Below are 22,671 nucleotides of genomic sequence, written 5' to 3'. Positions count from 1 at the left end.
CCTGTGGAAGCTGTGTGTGCAGAAATGAGTGATTGTTTGGCCTTCTGTCCGCGTTAAAAGTGATCGAGGTGAAGAAAGTCAGTGCAGTCACCCATGACACCCGAATTTCAGCCCAGATGAGATTCTAACTAGAGGATCCATTTTTTGTTCATATCCTGGCAAAACAAGTACATGATACATGTGAAGGCCATCTCAAATTTGCGTGGGCAGGAAGATGAACTGAATAATAGAATGAGTAGTGTTTTGCCCACCTTTTAAAGTAAGACTGTGATGTAAATGACAGTACATAGCCATTGCATCTACTTAATATGGCTTGCTCATTGTTTTAGTGTTTTGTATGGTTTTCCACTTTTAACATAGTGGCTGTTTAGGAAGCAGTAACCAGGTAAAAGAGTAGTACACATGCAATTAGTGTGTTGTGTTTCTGAGACTTTGAACTTTGGATTTCTTTATTCAGATCATTCAAGTAGTTTTACAAATGAACTCCGACTCCCATCCTCACTGGGGTTTTTTCAGTTTCCTTTAAAGTATGTATGTTTTTCTAATGGTTTATGTGTCCACAGAACTTGATCCTGGACCCATTACCATTAGACGGAGATTCTTGACCAGATTCCTAATTTGTTCTGAATCTATAAAGAAATTAGGTGGGAAAGCAACTTGAGAGATTGCAGCTTTTGTTAGCTTTTTTTGCCTTTTAATCTTCTCTCCCTTTTTCCTTCTTCCATCCATCACTCCTGTCGGCAATTAAAGCAGGATGATGAAGTGACGACGGTTGAGGTGAAAGAGCAGGACCAGAATGTCCTGGTGCTGAAGAAAGTGCAGAGCTGCGGCCCAGCCCCGCAGGCGGGGAGCGCCGAGAGCGATTGGAGGTGAGAGTTTTCACCGGAGCCCCGCGCTTCTGTTTCCTTTCCCTGCCTGCCCCCTCTTCTCCCGCTCCATCTCACTCGCTGTCTCTGCCTCCTCTTCCCTCCCTCCCTCCCTTTTTTTCTCCGCCTCTTGCCTCTCGAGCGAGCTAGCTAGCGTTCTAGCTGACTGCAGAGCTCCTAGCAGCCAGATGGACTCGGTTCCCAGCAAAAGGACAGAGGTGGCAAGATCTCTGAGCATCTAGGGGATGCCTTTGTTAGTGGTCGTGCACAATGGGCAGCTCCCGGCTGAGGGTCTTTGACCCTCACTTAGAAAGAAAGGATCCCGCCGCTGCCGCGCTGGCAGACCGAGAGCTGCCCCTGCCCACCTTCGATGTGCCTTATTTCAAATACATTGACGAGGAGGATGAGGACGAGGAGTGGAGCAGCCGCTCACAGTCCTCCACTGAGGAGGACTCGGTGGACTCTCTGCTCTCTGACAGATACGTGGTCGTGTCCGGGACCCCGGAGAAGATCTTGGAGCATCTTTTGAATGACTTGCACCTGGAAGAAGTCCAGGACAAAGAAACAGGTAAGGCAGGGGGGTGTCTCCCGCTTCTTCCAGACTCACGGCTGCAGCGCCCTTATCAGTTTCCTGAGGGGCAAGGCTCCCTCCCTAACCAAAGCAGCAAAGCGCGGGTGGGGGGCGGGGGGGTGGGGTGGAGCGGGGCGGCTGAGCCGGCAGACCTTTGTGCGCCTCCCCCTTAGCCTCCTGCCGTTTTGTTTAAATCCAGTAAATGGACGCATGGAGATCCCAGCAGCCGCCTGGTAAGTGGCTGTACAAAGAAATGATAGGAAGGCACGTATTCTTGTTTTGCTGGCAATTTTTACCAAATCTCACCTAAAGGCAGTTGACAACAAGAGGCCAGCATCCAGTAGCCAGTGTTCAGTGGGAAGGATTACAAGGGAGATGGGGGTTACCGGCAAGCATTTACCTAGCCCGCCCGTGGTAAGCACTGAGCTGGCCGGAGGAGCCTCCCTGCCAAAATGTCAACAATTAATGCAACTATTCAGCAACTAGAAGCTTAGTGGCAACTTCTGCGTTTTTCCAAGTGTTTCACAAACTGCTCAAAGCAAGCCCTACTGTGCAGAATATGAGACTCACAGCTTCTCAGACTAGAAATAATTCACTGAAGTCTTCTTGGTCAGGTTCCTTGTCCTTCTATTTAATCCTCAGGCAAAATACCCGCTTAGCTTTTTCACCCTTGCACTACTGGAAATGCTATCCCTGCATGATCTGGCTAAACTTCCTTCATCACACAGGGCAGTGCTGGATTCTTTTAACCAGGATTTGTAATTTGTTTCAGCCTGGAGCAGTTATCCCAATGAATAGGCCTCTGATTTTAGCCTGAATTCTGTGACTTGATCCCCTGACTAAAATGCACTTTTTGCTGCCACCATAGCACCTGTCGTGACCACGGTTTGCAATACATGGACTGCATCAATAAAAGGCATTTGGGGGTTGTGCTGGTACAATACTTTGTATTGATAACTCCTTAAGTTTTTCCCATTCAAGAAGGATTTTGAGAGGATAGCTCAGGTGAGAACAAGCATTTCCTTGGGTCCTAGCAGTTTTGTCTGAACTTAACAGATCTGTGCTGCATTATGAAGGACATTAAGAGGAACAAAGATATGTGAAATATGCAGTTGAGTTTTTTAAAAGTCAAAATGACTCCATCACTCATCCTACTGATAGTGTTATTGTTTGATCTCACAATTCAAATAAAAACTTTACTTTGCCTTATGTATATTTGGGGAAAAAAATAGCAGTAGTCATTTATACACAGGCTAAAAGAAAAACGTATTCTTGTGGCATTTGCTGGGTGGTTTTTGCTCGTCTATTAATATTTGCACATTTGAGTAATGTTTGCAAGTTCTGCTTCATCAGAGGTGGTCATTATGGAACTGGCCATAATTTTCTGTGTACCGATTACCAGACTGCTTTACACAGGTGGTTTGGACTTGATTACAGACAGGTTATCTGCCATGAAGACACCTTTGAATATGGGTACCAGGTTGGGAGATTCAGTGGCTTGTTCTTAATAGCACTACAGTTCTATTCTTAGCACAGGACTTCATGTCTAAGTTGTATAAATAAGAGTAGAGATTACTGAAGTCAATCCTGGGCCAGTTGGTTTCTTTTTTTCTTTTGTTCTCACTGTCATTTGTTTTTTGTGAGGGATGGCCTTCTTGTTGTTGTTTAGTCGCCCAGTCGTGTCCAACTCTTGCAACCCCATGGCCTGTAGCCTGCTAGGCTCTGCTGTCCATGGGATTTCCCAGGCAAGAACACTGGAGTGGGTTGCATTTCCTCCTGTGGGGCATCTTGCTGACGCAGGGATTGAACCTGTGTCTGCTCGATTGGCAGATAGATCCTTTATCACTGAGCCTCCAGGGAAGTCCTGGTGCCTACTAACAAGCTCCCATACTTAATACTGGGAATGAAAAATCACCCTGATCCCTCTTAGTAATGCCAGCGGTCGCCTCCTGTTGGGAAAGGGTGTTGTAGCTGGTGTGTTGTGACTGTTAGTCCCAGGTTGTTTTAGATTATACCAACACTGGGGTCTCACATGTCACTCTTGCCAGCTGCTGAGCAAAGCAGAGAGGACCAGGACTCAGTGGGGGTGGCTTCAGTCCTGCTGGGCCAGCCTCTCCTCACTCCTACTCATTTCCTTAGCATTTGCAGGGGACGCAAACACATGTGTTGGCAGAGACACCTGAGGGGGAAAATGGTAATAATACTTCCTCTGATCAAAGGAGAGTTTTATGATAATGAAAAAATCAACTTTGGAGAGAGATGGATGTGTAATATCATAGGGACACCTAAGTAGAAGTCACACACAGTTCTTCCAAACTTCATGAACAGCACTTGGAGAAAATACAACAGAAAGACCCGTATGTGGCTTTTGTTGATAAAACTAAAAGAAATCTCATAAATATAAGATCAGTTTCATGTAAAAATGGAAGAAAAGTGATTATGAGTTTGTTCTAGTTTGAACACCAAATGAATCACTTATTTTAAAGTAGCTGAGGCCCCTTGTCACTGATAGAGGTGAATTTCAGTTCTTTATCTTGTTCAGGCTGGCAACCCTCATTATAAAAGGCCTATGTATTCAGGGGTCTAATAGAGTCTCGTAAACATATGGAAGACAGATGGAGGAAAATGAGAAGGGGCTGTAATAAAAGTATACAGCAGTGTTTTTATGTTCTTGAGCGCCCCTTTTAGGGAGCTGGAGCCATATGGAGCCGGGTGGAGCCATATGGTGGTGGTCCACATGGCCCCAATGGCAGTGAGGGAGAAAGGTACATGGGAGGAAATAAATGATTCGGGTTGGGATGAGCCTGATCTTGATTCTTACATTCCTGTACCTGCCAGAGGCTGGGGAAGTTAACCAAACAAGAGATGCAAGTTATTCCCCATCTCTTTGCCACAAAAGTCACTTCATTGTTAAAGTGTAGGTTCACGGCCCAGTAGAAGAGACTTATACTCAGAAAGGAAAGTTCAAGCGATTGCTAGTTGATGTTAAGATGCAAGCAGGAAAAAAAGTTTACTTAATTGAGTGGAATAGAAATATGAGATAATGTATTTTTGTTATTACCTGAATTAAGAATAGAATAGAAAACAACAATTCATACAGTATTCTATCACCATATCAAACTGAGTTTTAAAAGCAAAAAAGATTGGAGATGCTTACAAGCAACCTACTAATGATTTTCCTAAATGATTTGACCCACATGACACTATGCTTATTTTCATATCATAATCTTCTGCGTGCCTACATTTCCCCTCTGGTAGTACCTGGCACAAAAACCCATCCTTTGATTATCTCTGGAATGAATGAATGCATAATCCTTCCTTGTTTAAAATTGAAAAACTATTTGAGTCTGGTAACTGGATATCTGTTGGTGAACATGCAAAGACTGAAGCTGTTTGCAAAGATTTCCTTTTCTTTCAAGGTTCAGGTTCTGACTTGAAGGATTTGGAATGTTAGAGGAAAATCAAGCAGCTCTGTCTTCCATCTTCCCAGAAATAGGACAGATATCACTGGGCATTCCTAGCCCAGGAGACTTACACGGAAGGCAAGAAGCAAGAAAACCAGTTTGTTGTGTGTGGAGGAGCTGGGGGGATGGAGGTCTAAGTCTGTACCACTGCCCTGGTCCGCAGTGGTGGCTGCTCCTGTTTAAGCCCTTCCCCTCCCTGGAAAGGATGCAAGATGCTTCTGTTAGGAATAACGATTTCTGTTTCAAAGTGGGGCAGATGGGGGCGACACACTGTGTATCCTATGGATTACACAGAGAAAATCCTTCTTACTGATTTTTTTTCCTACATCTGCATTATGATGAGTCTACTTTAGGGGAAACATGAGCAAAGGACATTATTTGCTGCCCTGTTTCTTCTGTGTCTTTTTTCATCTTTTCAAAGCAAATATGCTTGTGATAACAGGTTTTCAAGAAAAACAGAGACTAGGATAGTGGAAACAGGTAAAGCCTATCAGCCAATGCTTACTAGGCTTGACCTGCTTTCTTCCAGGTATGGCTGTTCTTACTTCATGAGGTTGCCTTCAGGATATCGTGGACTCGGTGTGTGTTGACCACAGTGTAGTCTGTGCGAGTGGGTGTACTTTCAGTGGCATCTACAAGGCTCCTTACATCATGGAGAAAGTGAGTCCCTTACCTGTGTAGCGAGGCCACCACCTCTGTGAAAGTTAATACCCGGGTTATGTCATAGAAGCATCTCACTTAATTGATGGGGTGCCACAGCTGCTCTCCATCTCCAGCTTAGTAGTGTTTTTGGAGCACTGCATTGATGGGACCTTGAGTGGAACTAGAACAGCATGACAGTTTTTCACTGACTTTTTTACCTTCTTCCCCCTGCCAACAGCAAACCTGTCCTGAATACATGATACATACTTCTTTTGAAGGAAAATTAAGAATGCCTTTTTTCCTGATCATTGGAAATACAGAAGACAATTTAGGTGAACTTCTTCCTTAATTTCCTTATCTTTTAGGATTTCTGAAAAGCTGTTGGGTCCTCTTCCAGGCTTTCTTTTGCAAGTGACAAGATCTTTTTAAGCCTGTGCCCGCATGGCTGTGGAGGACTAGAACTTTTGGGGGCTGGCATAGAGCTTTTAGATGGTTGGGAGGCTCCCCATGGTTTTATGCAGTTAACATGCATGTAACATTATCTTGGATTTGTCTTTTTATTTTTGTGGTACCATGTGACACGTCATAGACCAGTCATAGATCTTATCTGTGTCTGCATCATTGGCTGCACACGGGGCATTTTTCAAAATACCAGTATCTGAGTCCCACCCCAGAGATGCTGATTCAGTTGACCTGAGTTGAGACCTAGGCCTTACGGTCTTTGAAAGCTCCGCAGGTGATGCTGTGCGTAGGCAGGTCTGAGAGCCACAGAGCTAGCATGATGACTGTGTCTCCCCACTTTCTTCAAAGACAAATTCCAAGCGTCAAATAGTTATGCATTTGCCCCTGGAAGCTAGGGGGGAGTCATTTCCACTTTGCCCCACCGCCCTCCCCACTCCCTCTCCTGGGCTCATATCTGGCCTCGTATCCACTGTTTCCTGCCCCAGTACCTCTGCAGCCTAAGTTCAGAATCACAAACCTGCATTGTTGGTCGAGCCTCTAAAACAGTTTTGAAAAGAGGAGATAATCCAGGGAAACAGTGGTGCTGGTCACACAGCTCTTTGCTCTCAATTCTTGGAATGAGGAGGCAATGGTATAGTGAGCAAAACCCATTTGGATTTTTGCCAGGGTTCTGTCATGCCCCACGGATCTCTGGGTGGTCCTTCAGTCTTACAGCTGAGAACGTTTACTTCTGTAAGAAATGATGTTTTGAGGAAGAATATGCAGACAGCAGAGTAGAAGGGGCATTCAGATGAGATTCAAAGTGTTGGTTCCTGGTTCTGGACTCGATTAGTAAACTAGCCTGAGACCTTGAGCAGTTATACATGAAGTGATTTCTGAAGTGTCTTTCATCACTGAAATGCTTTGGTCCAAAGAGATTTATATCAACCCTTTCCTTTCAAAATATGTCACAGAACCCTGAAATTCTAGATTTGGAGCCCCTAGTGTTCATGCAGCCACCTGCCAGAACCTCACGGTCATTTTATGCTTACCTCACCATCACTTAGGCATGCGCAAGGACTTAGGTCATTTGGCCTGACTCTTGTTGCTCTTGTCTTCCTGCTGTATTTCTTCAGCCTCACTCAGAGAGCAGTTAGAATGTTGATGGGGTAACAGACTTGGAATTCAAGGCTCAGTGGCCCTATCTGGTGATGACTTAAGCGTGTTTGTGTAGAACCTGGTCCAGTGGGAAACTTCTTAAGTTCCTTTCAGAAATTATGTTCTAACGTTTACAAAGAACAGCTTTGATTTATCACCAACTAGTAAAATACATTTGCAGAGACTTTTATTACCAGGCCATTTTGGGTAATTCAGAAACAGTCTTTTGCCAGAGAAAAGCAGTGGGTTTTCCCCCCAGTGGTGAAATGTACTGCATCCCTGCTCTCAGACTAGCACTCCCTCTGTAATTCCTCTAGTTTTAACTTTACACACTGCTCCTGTGATAAAATACAACAGTGTATTTTTGAGTGTCCAGTTTATATATACATGTGAAAGTGAAAGTTGCTCAGTCGTGTCTGACTCTTTGCAACCCCATGGACTATATAGTCCATGGAATTCTCTAGGCCAGAATACTGGAGTGGGTAGCCTTTCCCTTCTCCAGGGGATCTTTCCAACCCAGGGATCGAACCCAGGTCTCCCGCATTGCAGGCAGATTCTTTACCAGCTGAGCCACAAGGGAAGCCCAAGAATTTTGGAGTGGATAGCCTATCCCTTCTCCAGCAGATCTTCCCAACCCAGGAATCAAACTGGGGTCTCCTGCATTGCAGGCAGAGCCTTTACCAACTGAGCTATTAGGGAAGCCAATATACATGTGATGAATGCCAAAGAAAATTTTAATTCCTTCCTTCCACAATTATCTCTGACCTCTACTATTATGTAGGCACTGTTGTAGCCATGGGACACAGCTATAAACAGAACACCGCAACTCCTCTGTGGGGCTTACATTTTAATGGGGGGAGTCAGCCAAAAAACAAAGAGGGAACCAGTGGATGTGAAAGATGTGATATGAATGGGTGCTAAATAACCAATCTCATTACAGGCACTAGTGTGGGAGAACTGTATCTATATGCCATTAAAGATGAAGAAGCTATATTTTAGCATATCTGAAGTAGTATAGAGAATTAACATGAAGCTTCTGGTCTTATTCAGCAAAGTTCAGAACTGAAGGAAATAGTTGAAAAAATAAATAGATACAAGACAAAAGGAATTTGAAGTAGGCATGGGTATCCCCAGATGGTACTTGCTTCAGCTAGAAGTTGTAGGCTTTATATCGCTGTAGTTGCTTGGTATCAGCCGTTTACCTTCCTGACCTGTGCAGATAACTTTCTCAGAGACTCATAACTGGACTAGGTTGCCACTTGAGGTCTTTTTCAGCTTTATGGAGCTGTCAATTTTAAATATTAGGTTAATTCTGTTTGCATACATGCTAATGAAAAAAATCAACGAAAGACTGAAGAAATTCATTAGCCTTGACTCCAGCTGCCTTGGGTGTGCCTCAGATGCAGATGAGAGACCCACTGTTCAGCAAAGGCTTGTTTTTCCAAATAAAGTGAAGGCTTGAAACAGCAATCCACAGTGACAGTGAAAATCCCGAAAGTGCCGTTGAGAGAGCACTAGGAATAAAAGTGCTCATATAAGCGTCTGGTTTCTGTTCTGCTCTGTAATCTTTGTGCATTTGGTTTGGTTTCTTGGCAGTTCCCTTAGCTTCTCTCCTAATTGCTAATATGGAGAATGTGTTGTTATTGCTGATTGCAATCGAAGTATTGGAAGACTTTATAAATTAATATTGACAAAGTGACAAGATAATTAGAATTGTGTAGAAATTTCTTTCTCGGTTGCCTCATTTATGAAAGCAAAGAACTTAGATCACATGACATCTGAGGCCCCCTCCAATTTTGAGAGCCAGGTTTTGACACCACTCCATTTATCTGAACGTCTGCTCCCTTAGAATGATGCTTGTATAGGATGATTATCTCCAGCTAATGGACAGAGACACCAAGGCAGAAGAAGTTAACTAAGGTGCTTCAGAGATAGAGGGATCATTTGAATCTGGAAATGAACCCAGCTGTGTTCGTAGCTTTATCTCAGACATCTTTTTTGTCTAGTTACTAGAATCATGGATAAAAGGCAGAATTGAAGGAAAAAATCTACCATTCACCTCTAGCTATAAACCTCAAATCAAGCATTTTAGTAGTCACTTTAGGGAGAACTACTCTCCAGCACAAAGACTTGCTTCTTGGTCTCCAGCTGTGAGTAAAGTGGCCACTGCATTGGCTGACTGCTTCCAGAAGGTTACACAAGACCGAGGGTGTGAGGGAAGAGGTCCTAATTATCAGCTGATGCTGTATCAGACCACTCACATGAGAAATGATTAAAAATCAGATTTTAACTGAATTTCATTTGAGGTGTTCATCTTCTGAACTCATCTATTCACACCACCTTTGAACAAGTGATATTATGAATAATAACAAGGGAATTGATGCTTTTACACTGCCAGTAGATTGTGGGTTAATTAATACTCCTGTTGGTAATGAAGCCAGGTGAAATGAAGTGAGACAGAGCTGAAGCATAAGGTCATTAATGTAGGCTGATTAATAATGGAAATGTGGAAGTTTTCATTACAACCTGAGCGATGGGAAAAGGAGATGTTTATTGGCTAAGGACATAAGCAGAAGTACAGCCTACTTTTCAGGGAAGCTATTCCTGTTTAGAACATATTGGGTCAGTGGAATACGTTTTTCAAAATCACTTCATTTTCATGTTTTATACCACATGATCTCTTCCAGGACAAGTATAAGTCTAGAGCACATAGAAACAAGCTAAAGTACTGTAGGGCTGTGGGAAATTAATTTCAGGAGGATCTGAAGACAGGAAATGGAAAATGAAGCACGCAAGGGGTAAGAATTACCTTAGAAATAGACCTTTAGTCTCCTGACTATAGGAATTTTGAAAAACTTGTGCATCTTCACAAGAGTTTTTGGACTTTCTTCTTTGAATACTTCTTCGATATTTTATGGAAAATATCAATAACTTTATGATGGGTTAGACTGAAGGCCAGGTCCTGGACACAGGAAGCGAGGTAGAGGATCTTTGAAAGTTTCTTTGGCACATTATGTCCTAAACGAAATACACATGTGACTGCTTGTTTCTGTGAAGTCTGTCCTGGTGGCGTGTCCTGAACCCCCCAAACCACCAGGGTCTCCCTTTGTAAACTGTAGCCAGAGCAAAAGACTTAGAAATGAATGGAGTTCCTCCTTTATTCACCTTTGCACATTTTATTTGCCTTATTCCCCTTATTTCCATTTTCTTTGCCTCAGATGCTCAATTTGGTCCTCATATCTTTCGATAGACAGCTGTGGGGAACCTTAGGTGTTTCTTTTTTGTAGTTCAGTAAATTCTAATCTCCTTGAATGGCTAGTGGATAAATTATTACAAATAATAAAATACTCTGGTACACTGAGAGTTGCCATACATATGTGCATAAATTACCAAATTTCAAAGAATCAAAATATATAAAATACCATCTATTTTTAAATATAAAGCATAAAGGCCCTCTCTAATAAGTCACAAAATATGTAGAATATCTTTGGTTTTATAATCATGTGAATAAGATATTGGCTTAAATCTGTATAGTCTCTTTGACATAGTGTGAAGGTTGCTTTTTAAACACAAACCCAGTATTACTTGTAGTTTTTCTTATAAAGATGTGTTTGAGAAAAGCTTTGTTTAGATTTCCCTTTATATTTTGTCTCCCTAATATATATCTTTTAAAAACAAAGGATGCTACTTCTTTCTATTTATAGTTCTATAATCTATAATCTCTGTAGCACAGTTTCTCAGTTAATTTGTGCTGGTTTTTATTCTTAATAAACTTTTGGGAGGGGGGAGTTCTTTTTAAAAGGAAAATGAATTTTTATTTCCTTAAAAAGAAAATGCTTTTCTCGTCTTAAAGTTTTAAAAATGACTGCATTTTCTCAGTGAATTTGGGGTATATTGGCACACTTAATATTGTACTTTAGTAGAAACACTTGTGATTTTGTGAGGGTCCAGCTGTATTTCCAGAAACTTGTTTAAATGTGTGATATGAGTCAGGTATTTTTGGAGCAGCAGATTCTAAAATTTCTGGAGATATGATACTGTCTCAAAAGTGTGTTTAATTTTAGCAGAACCATAGTTTTAATGTAACATCAGCAAATGAAATTACTCGAGACTGTGTTTAAAGCAATTCAGTGGATTAAAAACAACTCTTCTCTCTCTCCCTCTGTTCCCTTCTCTCCCTCAGAGATCTTGTGTGTCATCTTTACTCTTGATGGAATTAATGTGAGATCATCAAATGTTCTCGTCCGTATTTTTAAATACTGTGACATTGTCCTCAGTCAAAAATTTTAGGGTCCTGTCAGAAAATGGGGGAAAAAGTGATTCTTCAATACAAGAGTGTGTATTTCAGATAGTCTTATAAATGTCAGGAAGGAATGCTAGTGGATGGCAGTCTGTTGATTATAATCACCGCATGTTAGAGTCTCTCACAGCGTGTTTCTATCAAATTACGGCTTTAGGTAAAGTGTACAAAGCCACAGAATTGTTGTAATTGACAAGCACATGTCTAAAAGGGATATTCTTCAAGTGAGAGAATTTTTGTCTTTAACACACCTATAATTGAGCTTTTCCTCATTTCTCTCTGCAGTCTTTCTCATTATAACCTTCCCCTCCCATTTCCCATTATCCTCATTTTCTGCCCTTGGGGCTTTCTTGCTCTACAATCGAAACCATTCTTTTCATTCTGTTTGCTGCTTTTTTGCCTTGTACTTAAGGCTGCTGTTGGGCTGTCAGTCCTTCCCCCAAATCCCAGAAATAAATATGAAATGAGACAGAATTGGGAGGTATGGGTGAACAGAAAGTGTGGAAAACTAAAATGTCTTATTGTAATACCCAGAATATCTTGTTGTAATCTAAATAGTGGCAGGAGATTACTTTCAGAGCAATGCTATATCCTTCTCTGCTTCACACTTACCCTTCTTGTCTGTTTTCAGCATACAGGATACTTGATGAACCTTCTAATTTTTAAATCTTTTAATCCTATAAATGAGCTTCACTTAGTGTGAAGATGAAAAGCAGAAGTTAAAATTTCCCATCTCATGCCTAGTAGGATATTTCTATTTAAATGCTCAGTCTAAAAATGAACAGGAGTTTAGGTGAGTGGTGTTTATATCAGCGCTGGTGATAGATAGTAGTTTTAATATTAAAGCATCTGGTATTTTCTTTCTACATCCCTTTCTGTGCCTTAAATAGTCTTGTTATGAAGAAAGATTTACATAGTATTTAGAGCAAGTTAATCCCCCCCACCACACACACAGAATTTTCTTCCTGTTTTGCTTGATAGCACGTATTTTGTTTTTGTGTAGCAGGCTTATAGATACTGTAAATCCAGTGTCGTGTATTTTGTTAAGGAAAAAAAAAAAAAAGCATAGAGAGAACAGGATGGAGATATTTCCATCCTAATTTTAGCTCTTGTCCCCAGAGTTGAACATGTAAAATGTGACCTCCTGTGTCTTAGTTCAGTTTGGTCTGAATTTGAAGGCATTGCAAAGCCATTTTCATTCACTACTGATGACTTTTATAGAAAGATTTGATTAGGCTCAAATTCTGCCATTGCTGATTAGCATATTGTGAGTGTATCATATCTCAGAATTATTATGACCATTTACACTATTTGACCGTATTCTGGGGGAGGTTGTTGGTTCTTTTAAAAAGAGATCAGAAACATGCAAGGCAAATGTTTCTTTATCAGCACATTCTAGAAATTCACAATAGTGAGATTAGGGTAAATTCACAACACTCATCTCTCTTTAAATGTACTTTTCCTGCTTATGATAGTTGAGAAACTTGAGAACGAGACCACATTATTGATACTGTATTTGAGTTCCTGATTTTCTGTGCGTATATATTTTTTGTGATTAGGCATGGCTGCATATAACAGAAAATCTCGAACAGTGATGTACACAAATATCCATATACTTCTGTCTCATGTGCAAATAGAAATAAAGAAATGCACTCCAGAGCTGGTAAGGCACATCTGAAATCAGCTAGAGGTATGATTCCTTCCAGCTCTTTGCTCCAGTGTCCCTATACATTTCTGTCCTTTCAAAGTAATATAAACATATTGTAATTTAAAGTGCCATGTAAACACTTTTTTAAAGCCTATAAAGATTAAGTCTTATATTTTTCTCTATAGGTGAGTATTTACACTAATCTCATGTATTCTTTTTTTTTTAATTGAAGTATAGTTGAGTTATAATGTTGTGCCAATTTCTGCTATACAGCAAAGTGATTCAGTTATATACATTAAGACATTATTTTTTTACATTCTTTTCCATTGTACTTTATCACGTATATTGAATATAGTTCCCTCGGCTATGCATTAATTATAATCTTGTGTATTCTTACTTCTCAGGGCTTATTTAACTGTAAGTACCTTTCTCTTGTGTAATTTGAACCACTGACTTCATGATTGAGAATTCTTCATCTTTTACTCCCAAATTCTCCCTACTAGTTGTGAGAAATATTTTTCATAAATAAACAACATATACAAAGAAGTAGTTCATGTCATAAGGCTTTGAAGGAGTTTTTTAAACACTAGCACAAATTAAAATTCTTCTTCTCAGGGTAGGCTATAGTATACCACTTTATATATTATTGTATTCCTGGTGATATTTCAGAACTCATATGTGCCCATTCCATATCTGTGTGGATCAAATCACCGTGAATCATGCTAACAGAGAAACTTAAGAATGTTCTTAGGCTTGTGAGTAGTACATTTACTTTAAAACAAAACAAAACTGACTTCTTATTAGAACCATTTGAGACAAGGAATATGTATGAGTGCCTTCAGCCAAAAGGCAAAAATACCTTGCCCAGTGGCAGGTGATACGTGTTTAATGGCCTGTTTATCCAGAGCTTGGACTGATAGGTGATAACTGAGGTGAGGGACAGCCAAGACATTGACATGCAAGTCAGTTCTTTTGCTTTAGGAAAGAGTGAACACGATTTAACATGACTAATGATTTCCAGTATCTGTAATGTCTAATACAGAGAAGTTTATGTAGAAGAAAAGGAATTTTATGATTTGACCTTTAAAAAAAATTGTTTTCCTTTCTGTCTTTACATTTCAGTTGTTTAAAATATGAATATGTGTAGTGGCCATTAAAATATCTTAAAAGCATTGTGAATTTGTGGACTGTCTTAATCCTTCTCTGTGATGATCATTTCTACCTTTGGAAAAGTCAATCGGTCGATCTCTCGTAGCTGTGTGCTATTGCCAGGTGCTTGCTAGGAAATAGAAACAAAGTGGTATTTGAGTAGGGATAAAGGGACTCTAGCATGCTGGCATGCAGATGAAAAACAACTTCACCGGGGCATCTCTGGCCATTCAAGGCCCATAAAATGACTAGGTTCCTTTACGGTGCTTTCCCCTATCTCAACCCAGGATTTTGTGACTTTCCTGCATTTCCTTTCCCCCTATCCCTGACACGGACAGTTTGACTCGACACCCTCAGGAGAGCATCACACAGTTAGAAACATTGCTGAGGCTCGGCCCAGCTTAGGGCCTGAGCCCCTTCTGACATTAACTTGCATTAACATGGTGGTGGTTTTCCTTACTTATCTCAGTCTTGGTGTCACCATCCTGCAAAGATATAAGCCCTACCTACCTCCTAGGGTGGCTGTGAGGAGCAGAGACCAGCTGGGTGAAGCTCGTGATACAGCTCACAGTATGTGGTCCATAAAGAGTGGCTGGATTTTTTTTTTTTTTTTCCACACAGACTAGCACTCTTTTCCCTTCCAGTGTTTCCCTGTCACCCACCAAAACCACCACTAGCTTTCTGGGGCATGGTAAGGAACAGGCGTGGTTCAAAGCAAATTTGAGTCTCTCTGAGGCTAAAACAAAACAAAATAAAAACAAGACTGGTCAGCAAAAACAAGACCGGGAGCTGACTGTGGCTTAGATCATGAACTCCTTATTGCCAAATTCAGATTTAAATTGAAGAAAGTAGGGAAAACCACTAGACCATTCAGGTATGACCTAAATCAAATCCCTTAGGATTATACAGTGTAAGTGATAAATAGATTCAGGGAATTAGATCTGATAGACAAAGTGCCTGATGAACTATGGTTCGTGACATGGTACAGGAGGCAGGGATCAAGACCATCCCCAAGAAAAAGATGCAAAAAGGCAAAATGGATGTCTGAGGAGGCCTTACAAATAGCTGTGAAAAGAAGTGAAGCGAAAATCAAAGGAGAAAAGGAAAGATAAGAAAAGATAAGAAAGGAAAGAACTCTGTTCTTCAGAGTTCCGAAGAACAGCAAGTGAAGTGAAGCGAAAATCAAAGGAGAAAAGGAAAGATAAGAAAGATAAGAAAAGGAAAGAACTCTGTTCTTCCGAGTTCCGAAGAACAGCAAGGAGAAATAAGAAAGCCTTCCTCAGTGATCAATGCAAAGAAATAGAGGAAAACAACAGAATGGGAAAGACTAGAGATCTCTTCAAAAAAATTAGAGACACCAAGGGAAAATTTCATGCAAAGATGAGCTCAATAAAGGACAGAAATGGTATGGACCTAACAGAAGCAGAAGATATTAAGAAGAGGTGGCAAGAATACACAGAAGAACTATACAAAAAAGATCTTCACAACCCAGATATTCACGATGGTGTGATCACTCACCTAGAGCCCGACATTCTGGAATGAGAAGTCAAGTGGGCCTTAGGAAGCATCACTATGAACAAAGCTAGTGGAGGTGATGGAATTCCAGTTGAGCTATTTCAAGTCCTCAAAGATGATGCTGTGAAAGTGCTTCACTCAATATGTCAGCGAATCTGGAAACCTCAGCAGTGGCCACAGGACTGGAAGAGGTCAGTTTTCATTCCAATCCCAAAGAAAGGCAATGCCAAAGAATGCTCAAACTACCGCATAATTGCACTCATCTCACACGCTAGTAAAGTAATGCTCAAAATTCTCCAAGCCAGGCTTCAACATTACATGAACCGTGAACTTCCAGATGTTCAAGCTGGTTTTAGAAAAGGCAGAAGAACCAGAGATCAAACTGCCAACATCGGGTGGATCATAGAAAAAGCAAGAGAGTTCCATAAAAAACATATAATCTGCTTTATTAACTAGGACAAAGCCTTTGTGTGAATCACAACAACTTGTGGAAAATTCTTCAAAATTCTACTGGACCACCTGACCTGCCTCTTGAGAAATCCGTATGCAGGTCAGGAAGCAACAGTTAGAACTGGACATGGAACAACAGACTGGTTCCAAATAGGGAAAGGAGTATGTCAAGGCTGTATATTGTCACTCTGCTTATTTAATGTATATGCAGAGTACATCATGAGAAACGCTGGGCTGGATGAAGCACAAGCTGGAATCAAGATTGCCGGGAGAAATAACCTCAGATATGCAGATGACACCACCCTTATGGCAGAAAGTGAAGAAGAACTAAAGAGCCTCTTGATGAAAGTGAAAGAGGAGAGTGAAAAATTTGACTTACAGCTCAACATTCAGAAAACAAAGATCATGGCATCTGGTCCCATCACTTCATGGGAAATAGATGGGGAAACAGTGGAAACAGTGGCAGGCTTTATTTTTTTGGACTCCAAAATCACTGCGGATGGTGACTGCAGCCATGAAATTAAAAGACACTTACTCCTTAGAAGAAAAGTTATGACCAACCTAGACAACATATTAAAAAGCAGAGGTACTACTTTGCCAACAAAGGTCTGTCTAGTCAAGGCTATGGTTTTTCCATTTGTCATGTATGGATGTGAGAGTTAGACTATAAAGAAACCTGAGCTCCAAAGAATTGATGCTTTTGAACTGTGGTGTTCGAGAAGACTCTTGAGAATCCCTTGGACTACAGGGAAATCTGACCAGTCCATCCTAAAGGAAATCAGTCTTGAATATTTATTAGAAGGACTGACGTTGAAGCTGAAACTCCAATACTTTGGCCACCTGAAGTGAAGAACCGACCCATTTGAAAAGACCCTGATGCTGGGAAAGATTGAAGGTGGGAGGAGAAGGGGACAGCAGAGGATTAGATAGTTGGATGGCATCATTGACTCAATGGACATGAGTTTGAGTCAACTCTGGGAGTTGGTGATGCACAGGGAGGCCTGGCGTGCTGCAGTCCATGGGTTCGCAAAGAGTCGGACACAACTGAATGACTGAACTGAACTGACCTGAGGCTAAAATACGTGTGCTGGGTAGTGATGGTAGGTATGGAGATTTGCTTCGATATTCACATGGATGGAATAGTCATCAGTCTGGAGCTTGTAGACTACTGCCTTTTGTAGTTCTTTAATGACCTCACTAGTCAAATTCCATATCTTTGCAAAGATGGACACTTTATCCTGCAACTTTGTCTTCAACCTGAAGTAATAGGAGTTTGGTTGTCAGTTGTGACCAAACCTTTCTTTGTGACCCTAAACCACAAGTCTTCCCTGTACCTGTGTGAGAAAGAAAGCAGCCATGTGATGTTGTGACTATTCTGGAAACCAGGCACAAAGGCATGTCTGCTGTCAGTCACTGGTTAAGATACTTATCCTAGAAATGTTTTCAAACAAAGGCAATATGTTAAAGTAAGTTTTCTTGTATTGGAAGCGTTCAGTTTGCATAAGATCTTGTGCCAAATGGCTTAGAAAGAGCCGTAGTTGTGTTTACTTTAAATGAGTACATTTGTAGAATATTTTTATCGTTAATATATCTAGCTATCATGCCAATTCTTAGCTTTAATATAGGCAGTTGACCATCCATTGCTAAATTTTGTTTAAAGTAGCTTTTCTAGTGTCCCTAAATTTTTTTTTTAACCAGAGACTAAAGTAAGTTAGTAAATAAAGTTTTACTTGTCTGAAATTCAGCACCAGTGATTGACAGTGACCAAGGGGGAAAAATGAATACTCAGAATGGTGACATATTTCAAGTTTTGAAAGAAAGCTGATAATAGAGATTCTGCTTAGTGCTTAGGAGATAAAAATGTCATACCTTGTTTGAAGTTTATTCAAGGATTAGAGTTACTGCTTGAAATAGCCAGGCCTGCAATCCATGTGGTCAACAGAGAGTCAGATATGACCTAGTGACTGAACCACAACCAGACCTGAGACTTCTGATTTAAGATTTAATGTATAAATTAATTTTCTTTCGTCTCATGAAATTTTAGAACATTTGCCAGGCACTTAGGAACACAGTTTGTATCTTAAGAAATCATTGTGTGGTGTTGATTGTACAAGATTTAGCAACTCAGTTATGTTAGACTGAGCAAATCTTTGGTATTAATTTTTGTTGGTAGATGCTGGCAGATTGGTATTTTAAGCATCATACTCGTGATAATTGCCATATTCTCATATATACTGTATCAATACAAAACAGTATTTGCATTGATCATGAAGAAATCTGACCTGGCTCATTCGTGAGAGCACCTGCTGTTACTGATCAATGAGCTACACAATTACAAGGAGAGTCTTTGGGGAGAAACAGTATGCTAGATGGTGTCAGAGCTGGTTGTCAGAATATCTATAGTTTCTTTCAGTCTAACTAGACACTTATCAAGGGGCGTATCTCTAAAGCAAGCAGACTGGAGACCATCACCCACCAAATCCAATGACCTTTGAATGCTCTGTCTCATGGACCTCCCTCCAGCAACTTTTGAGACTTTTGATCTGCTGTCTTTTCCAGTCCTTTCTTGTTGGTTTCTATTATATTTCTGTCTCCCAATTCTCCAGGTTTTTTTTCTCCTCTTTTTTTTTTTAAATTTATCTTTCTCCTGCCATCACCCAAATGTGAACTTCCACCCCAGCTCAACCCTCAGCCCTCTGCTTACGTCTTCTTAGGACTGTTGCTGAAAATTCGTATTGTTCCCAACCTCTCTCTTTATACAGTAGCTTCCATCTTCATCTAGCCTTCGTTAGCAAACTCTGGTCTTTGATATATTGCTCAGTAGTTTCACTTAAAGTAACCTAGGGAATCCAGGCTCAGTGTATTTAAAAATAAACTCATCCTCCCTCCCCTTATTCCTCCTTTATCCTCACTTACTTCTGGGATGCGGCAAGTGTAATCTGTATCTTTCATCACTTCTGACCTCAAAAGTCTCTACTCACTTTCCTTTTCATATAGAATGAGCCCCAGACTCCTTAGTCTAGAGCTCAAAAACCCTCTGGGAGTTGGCTTCAATGCACTTTTTTAGGTTTTCTGTTACACCGTGTGACCCTTCCATTACTGTTTCATAACTATACCATAGACTAAGATTTGCAAACTCACATGTCCACAGACAGTTCAGCTGAACAAAAGAAGCCAACCAGAGTAGAACTGTGCTAAACTGGGGAGGACCCGCTGCATAAAAAGTGCAACTCAGCTCTAAACTCATGGTTGCCAACTGAACTGTGGACCTGATGTTGCCAGATTTCTGAGTTTTAAATATTGTCATCTAGCACAAAACATCTTTAGGAAAAATCAAGTCTCAAAGACCAGTGGTCTATGACTCAGCCACAGACACACACCCATACCCACTCCTTTGCTTACACAGTTAATTTCTTTCTCCTCAGTTCTTCTTGGAAGTTCAGGGGTCATCTCACACGCCACGTGTTTGGTGAAACCTTTCTTGGCATACGGGAGTCTCTCCTTCAGCCCTATGACATCCGTGGTTGGCACTGCTTGGTGTAGTGTTACCTCACCTGGATCATGCCGTGGACAAGCCACTGTGCTCCCCTGTATCAACCCCTAGTGCCTCAGCAAGTGCCTTATGTGTAGTTCAGCCCTCAGTACACAGTTTTGGTTGGTTGACTGGTAGCACTTGGAGAAACAGGTAAGGACACACATCAGTAATTTTATTTTAGGAAACTAAAGAACTGATGGGCTTCCCCCGTGGCTCAGCGGTAAAGAATCTACCTGTAATGTAGGAGATGCGGGTTCGATTCCTGGGTCAGGAAGATCCCCCTGAAGGAGGACATGGCAACTCACTCCAATATTCTTGCCTGGAGAGCACCACGGACAGAAGAGCCTGGCTGGCTACAGGTCATGGGGTCACAGAGAGTTGAACATGACTAAAGCGACTTAGCGTGCATGCAAAGAGCAGAAAGGATTTATTGTGTGCTTGAATCTGTTGTGATTCTTTGGTTATTGTGATTCTTGAATCTATTGTGAATCTGTGTGTACCAGATTCTTTGCCAGATACCTTAGCTATCCTGTTCTATCTGACTGAACTACAGCTCTGCTAGGTGTGGATTTAGGTGATTGTGCTAAGGCCCAGGGGGATGAGGTGCTCTGCTCAGGGCTCCCCAGGGGGGAATCAGGGTCTCTGACTCCCTCTGCACACTCTACACTGTCTTCTGAGCTTCCCAGCAGACATGGCAGATCCATGAATTGTGCCTGAACGCAGCAGCTGATGGGGGCTGGGACAGCAGGAGCTCACGGGGCCTGGCCCTTCTGTGACGACAGAGCGACCTGCAAACGTGACCCTTTCTCTGTGCGGAGAAGATAAAAGCGCTGCTGTTAATATTCCACACTCCTTCTTGTGACATTTTTAAAAGGCAGCGTGTGGAATTAAATGTAGCTAAGAACATAAAACCTGCTGCACTCAAGTCATTCTGTCCTAAAGAAATGCGGTGGGATTCTAAAACCAAATTTTCCAAGTTAACATGAAGACGGATTATATCATCGGAAGAGTGTCACGCCATCCCTATCTATAGTCATTAAAGGGATGACTTTTCAAGTTTGATGTAGAAACAACATTAAATGAATAAGTATTTCTTGTGTAATCGATATGTAAAAAGAAAGCTATATCTCAGGATTTGGCAGTTTTAGAATGGCTAAGCAGTACTGTGATGAAATTGTAAGATTCTGCAGGAATCAACTGAATTTAAAAGCTGTAGTAAACAGCTGCATTTGACATCACGAATACTGCTTTTTGAAATGTGAAATACACTGAGCAAGAGGCACAGCTCCTATCAGTGGGCCTAGTACTTGAGCCTATGATTCAAGCATGAACATGAAATTATTTTGTTTGTGCTTAATCAGATTACATGGTACATTTTGGCACTGCTTCTCAAAAAATAATGGTAAATTGTAACATTCCAGGGCCAGAAATAGGCCCTTTCAAGTACAAAGCTTTTCTTGGCTCCTTGGACTAAAGGTTAAGTCGCGCATATTTTAGAGCACCTTAAATTTCATTGCATCTGACGTAGAAATACAGGTGAAACAGAACTACCAACAGTACTTTAGGGAATATGAGTTAGTACAGAAATGTTGAATATTCACATTACCTTACATAGATCAAATGGCTCCAATAAGCGTAATCTGTCAAAATTCTTTTCATTTGCTTTCTTGGTAATTTACTTTCACGGGTGAGTGGTTTCATTATTGCAGTGCATTTTGTTGGCGAGTGTTGGAAAGTAAAACTGAGGTAGATTTTTCTAACTGCTCCTAAGTCACCCTATACTCATGATTTCTAGACTTCAGAGTTTTGTTTTGTTTTTTCTTTTTTTATAACTGAAAAAAGAAAAAGGCATTAAGCTTAGTATTTTTGGAAGCATTTAGACCATTTCCTTTCATTTGATTATATTTACATAGCAGAACTCTATAAAAAGGATCTATACCAAGCCAATTACCATTCCACCTTGACATAACTTGGGGATGTTCTAGAAACCTTTGTGCTTTGTAGAAATAAAATGGAAATTTTTAGTGTTTTATACACTTAAAGTGATAGAAATAAATTAATTTATGCATAAAAGAAAAATACATTCAAGTAAAATCAAATAAAAATAGACAATTCTTTTCTTATGCCTTTAAGTTTAAAAAGTAGCAGATGATCAGGAAAAGTTCTGTATTAATTAACATCATGGCTAATTATAGACATAAATTTTAGAGCTATTCTTTAGATTTTTACAGCATATTAATATATTTTATTTCAAGTTACATAGTTCTTAAACCTGTAATAGTATTTGTCTTCCAGTTTTGATTGTTATTAGCATGTTGCTTTTATACTGCAAAAAGTAATTCTTGTAATTAAAAATCCACTACAAAATTTTATATTATTTGTGGGAAGAGGGGGTATGCCCAAAAGGATAGTTGAGTATTTTTGTCAGTGATGAGCCAAGAACTTGGGATTAGATTTAGTGATTTGATTTAATGGATAGAATTTCAAAGACAAGTTTTTTTGTATATTAATACCTAGATATTCATTAAGCTATAAATAAATGCATTTTTTTTATTCAGAATGTGAGTCTGTATGGCAGCTATGAATGTGTTTAAGTGAAAGATGTTTTTATACACAAAAGTGCTTTTCTACCTAGAGTCTTAAATTACCACTAATTAAGCAGTATATAATATATAATTATAGTGTTTTAATATGGTTGCCAGTGGATTTGCTGGTCTTTCTAAATGGCCATTGTTGGCTAATAGTCTTCAGGGGATCATTTATATAGCCATTGTGGTTCTAAAAATATGTCTAAATACCAATGGGACAGCCTTTTTTTTTTTGAAGCATGGCTGTTAAAATGCACTTCTATTTGAAGTGTGTCTTTTTGATTAAATCACTCAATTACTTTCATATGCGGCAAAAAAAAATACCAGTACTGAAAAGAATAAAG

The 22,671-nt window shown here is 40.4% G+C and overlaps 1 protein-coding gene across 5 annotated transcripts in view; it reads left to right on the top strand.

Moving 5' to 3' along the window:
• RAPGEF5 (Rap guanine nucleotide exchange factor 5) overlaps nucleotides 1–22,671 on the top strand; it is a 256,592-nt gene that overhangs the window by 183,492 nt on the left and 50,429 nt on the right. For 3 of the 5 annotated variants that reach the window (XM_070787582.1, XM_019958533.2, XM_070787584.1), the window contains 2 exons: nucleotides 751–869; nucleotides 1,346–1,434. In XM_070787582.1, coding sequence (XP_070643683.1) covers nucleotides 751–869; nucleotides 1,346–1,434 — 208 coding nt within the window. The remainder of the gene's footprint in view (nucleotides 1–750; nucleotides 870–1,345; nucleotides 1,435–22,671) is intronic. The other 2 variants (XM_070787581.1, XM_070787583.1) reach the window with 1 other exon arrangement.

The sequence above is a fragment of the Bos indicus genome, chromosome 4 (genome assembly GCF_029378745.1).
Source record: "Bos indicus isolate NIAB-ARS_2022 breed Sahiwal x Tharparkar chromosome 4, NIAB-ARS_B.indTharparkar_mat_pri_1.0, whole genome shotgun sequence".
In the NCBI taxonomy this organism is placed as follows: Eukaryota; Metazoa; Chordata; class Mammalia; order Artiodactyla; family Bovidae; genus Bos; species Bos indicus.
This window is presented reverse-complemented; position numbering and strand designations above follow the sequence as displayed.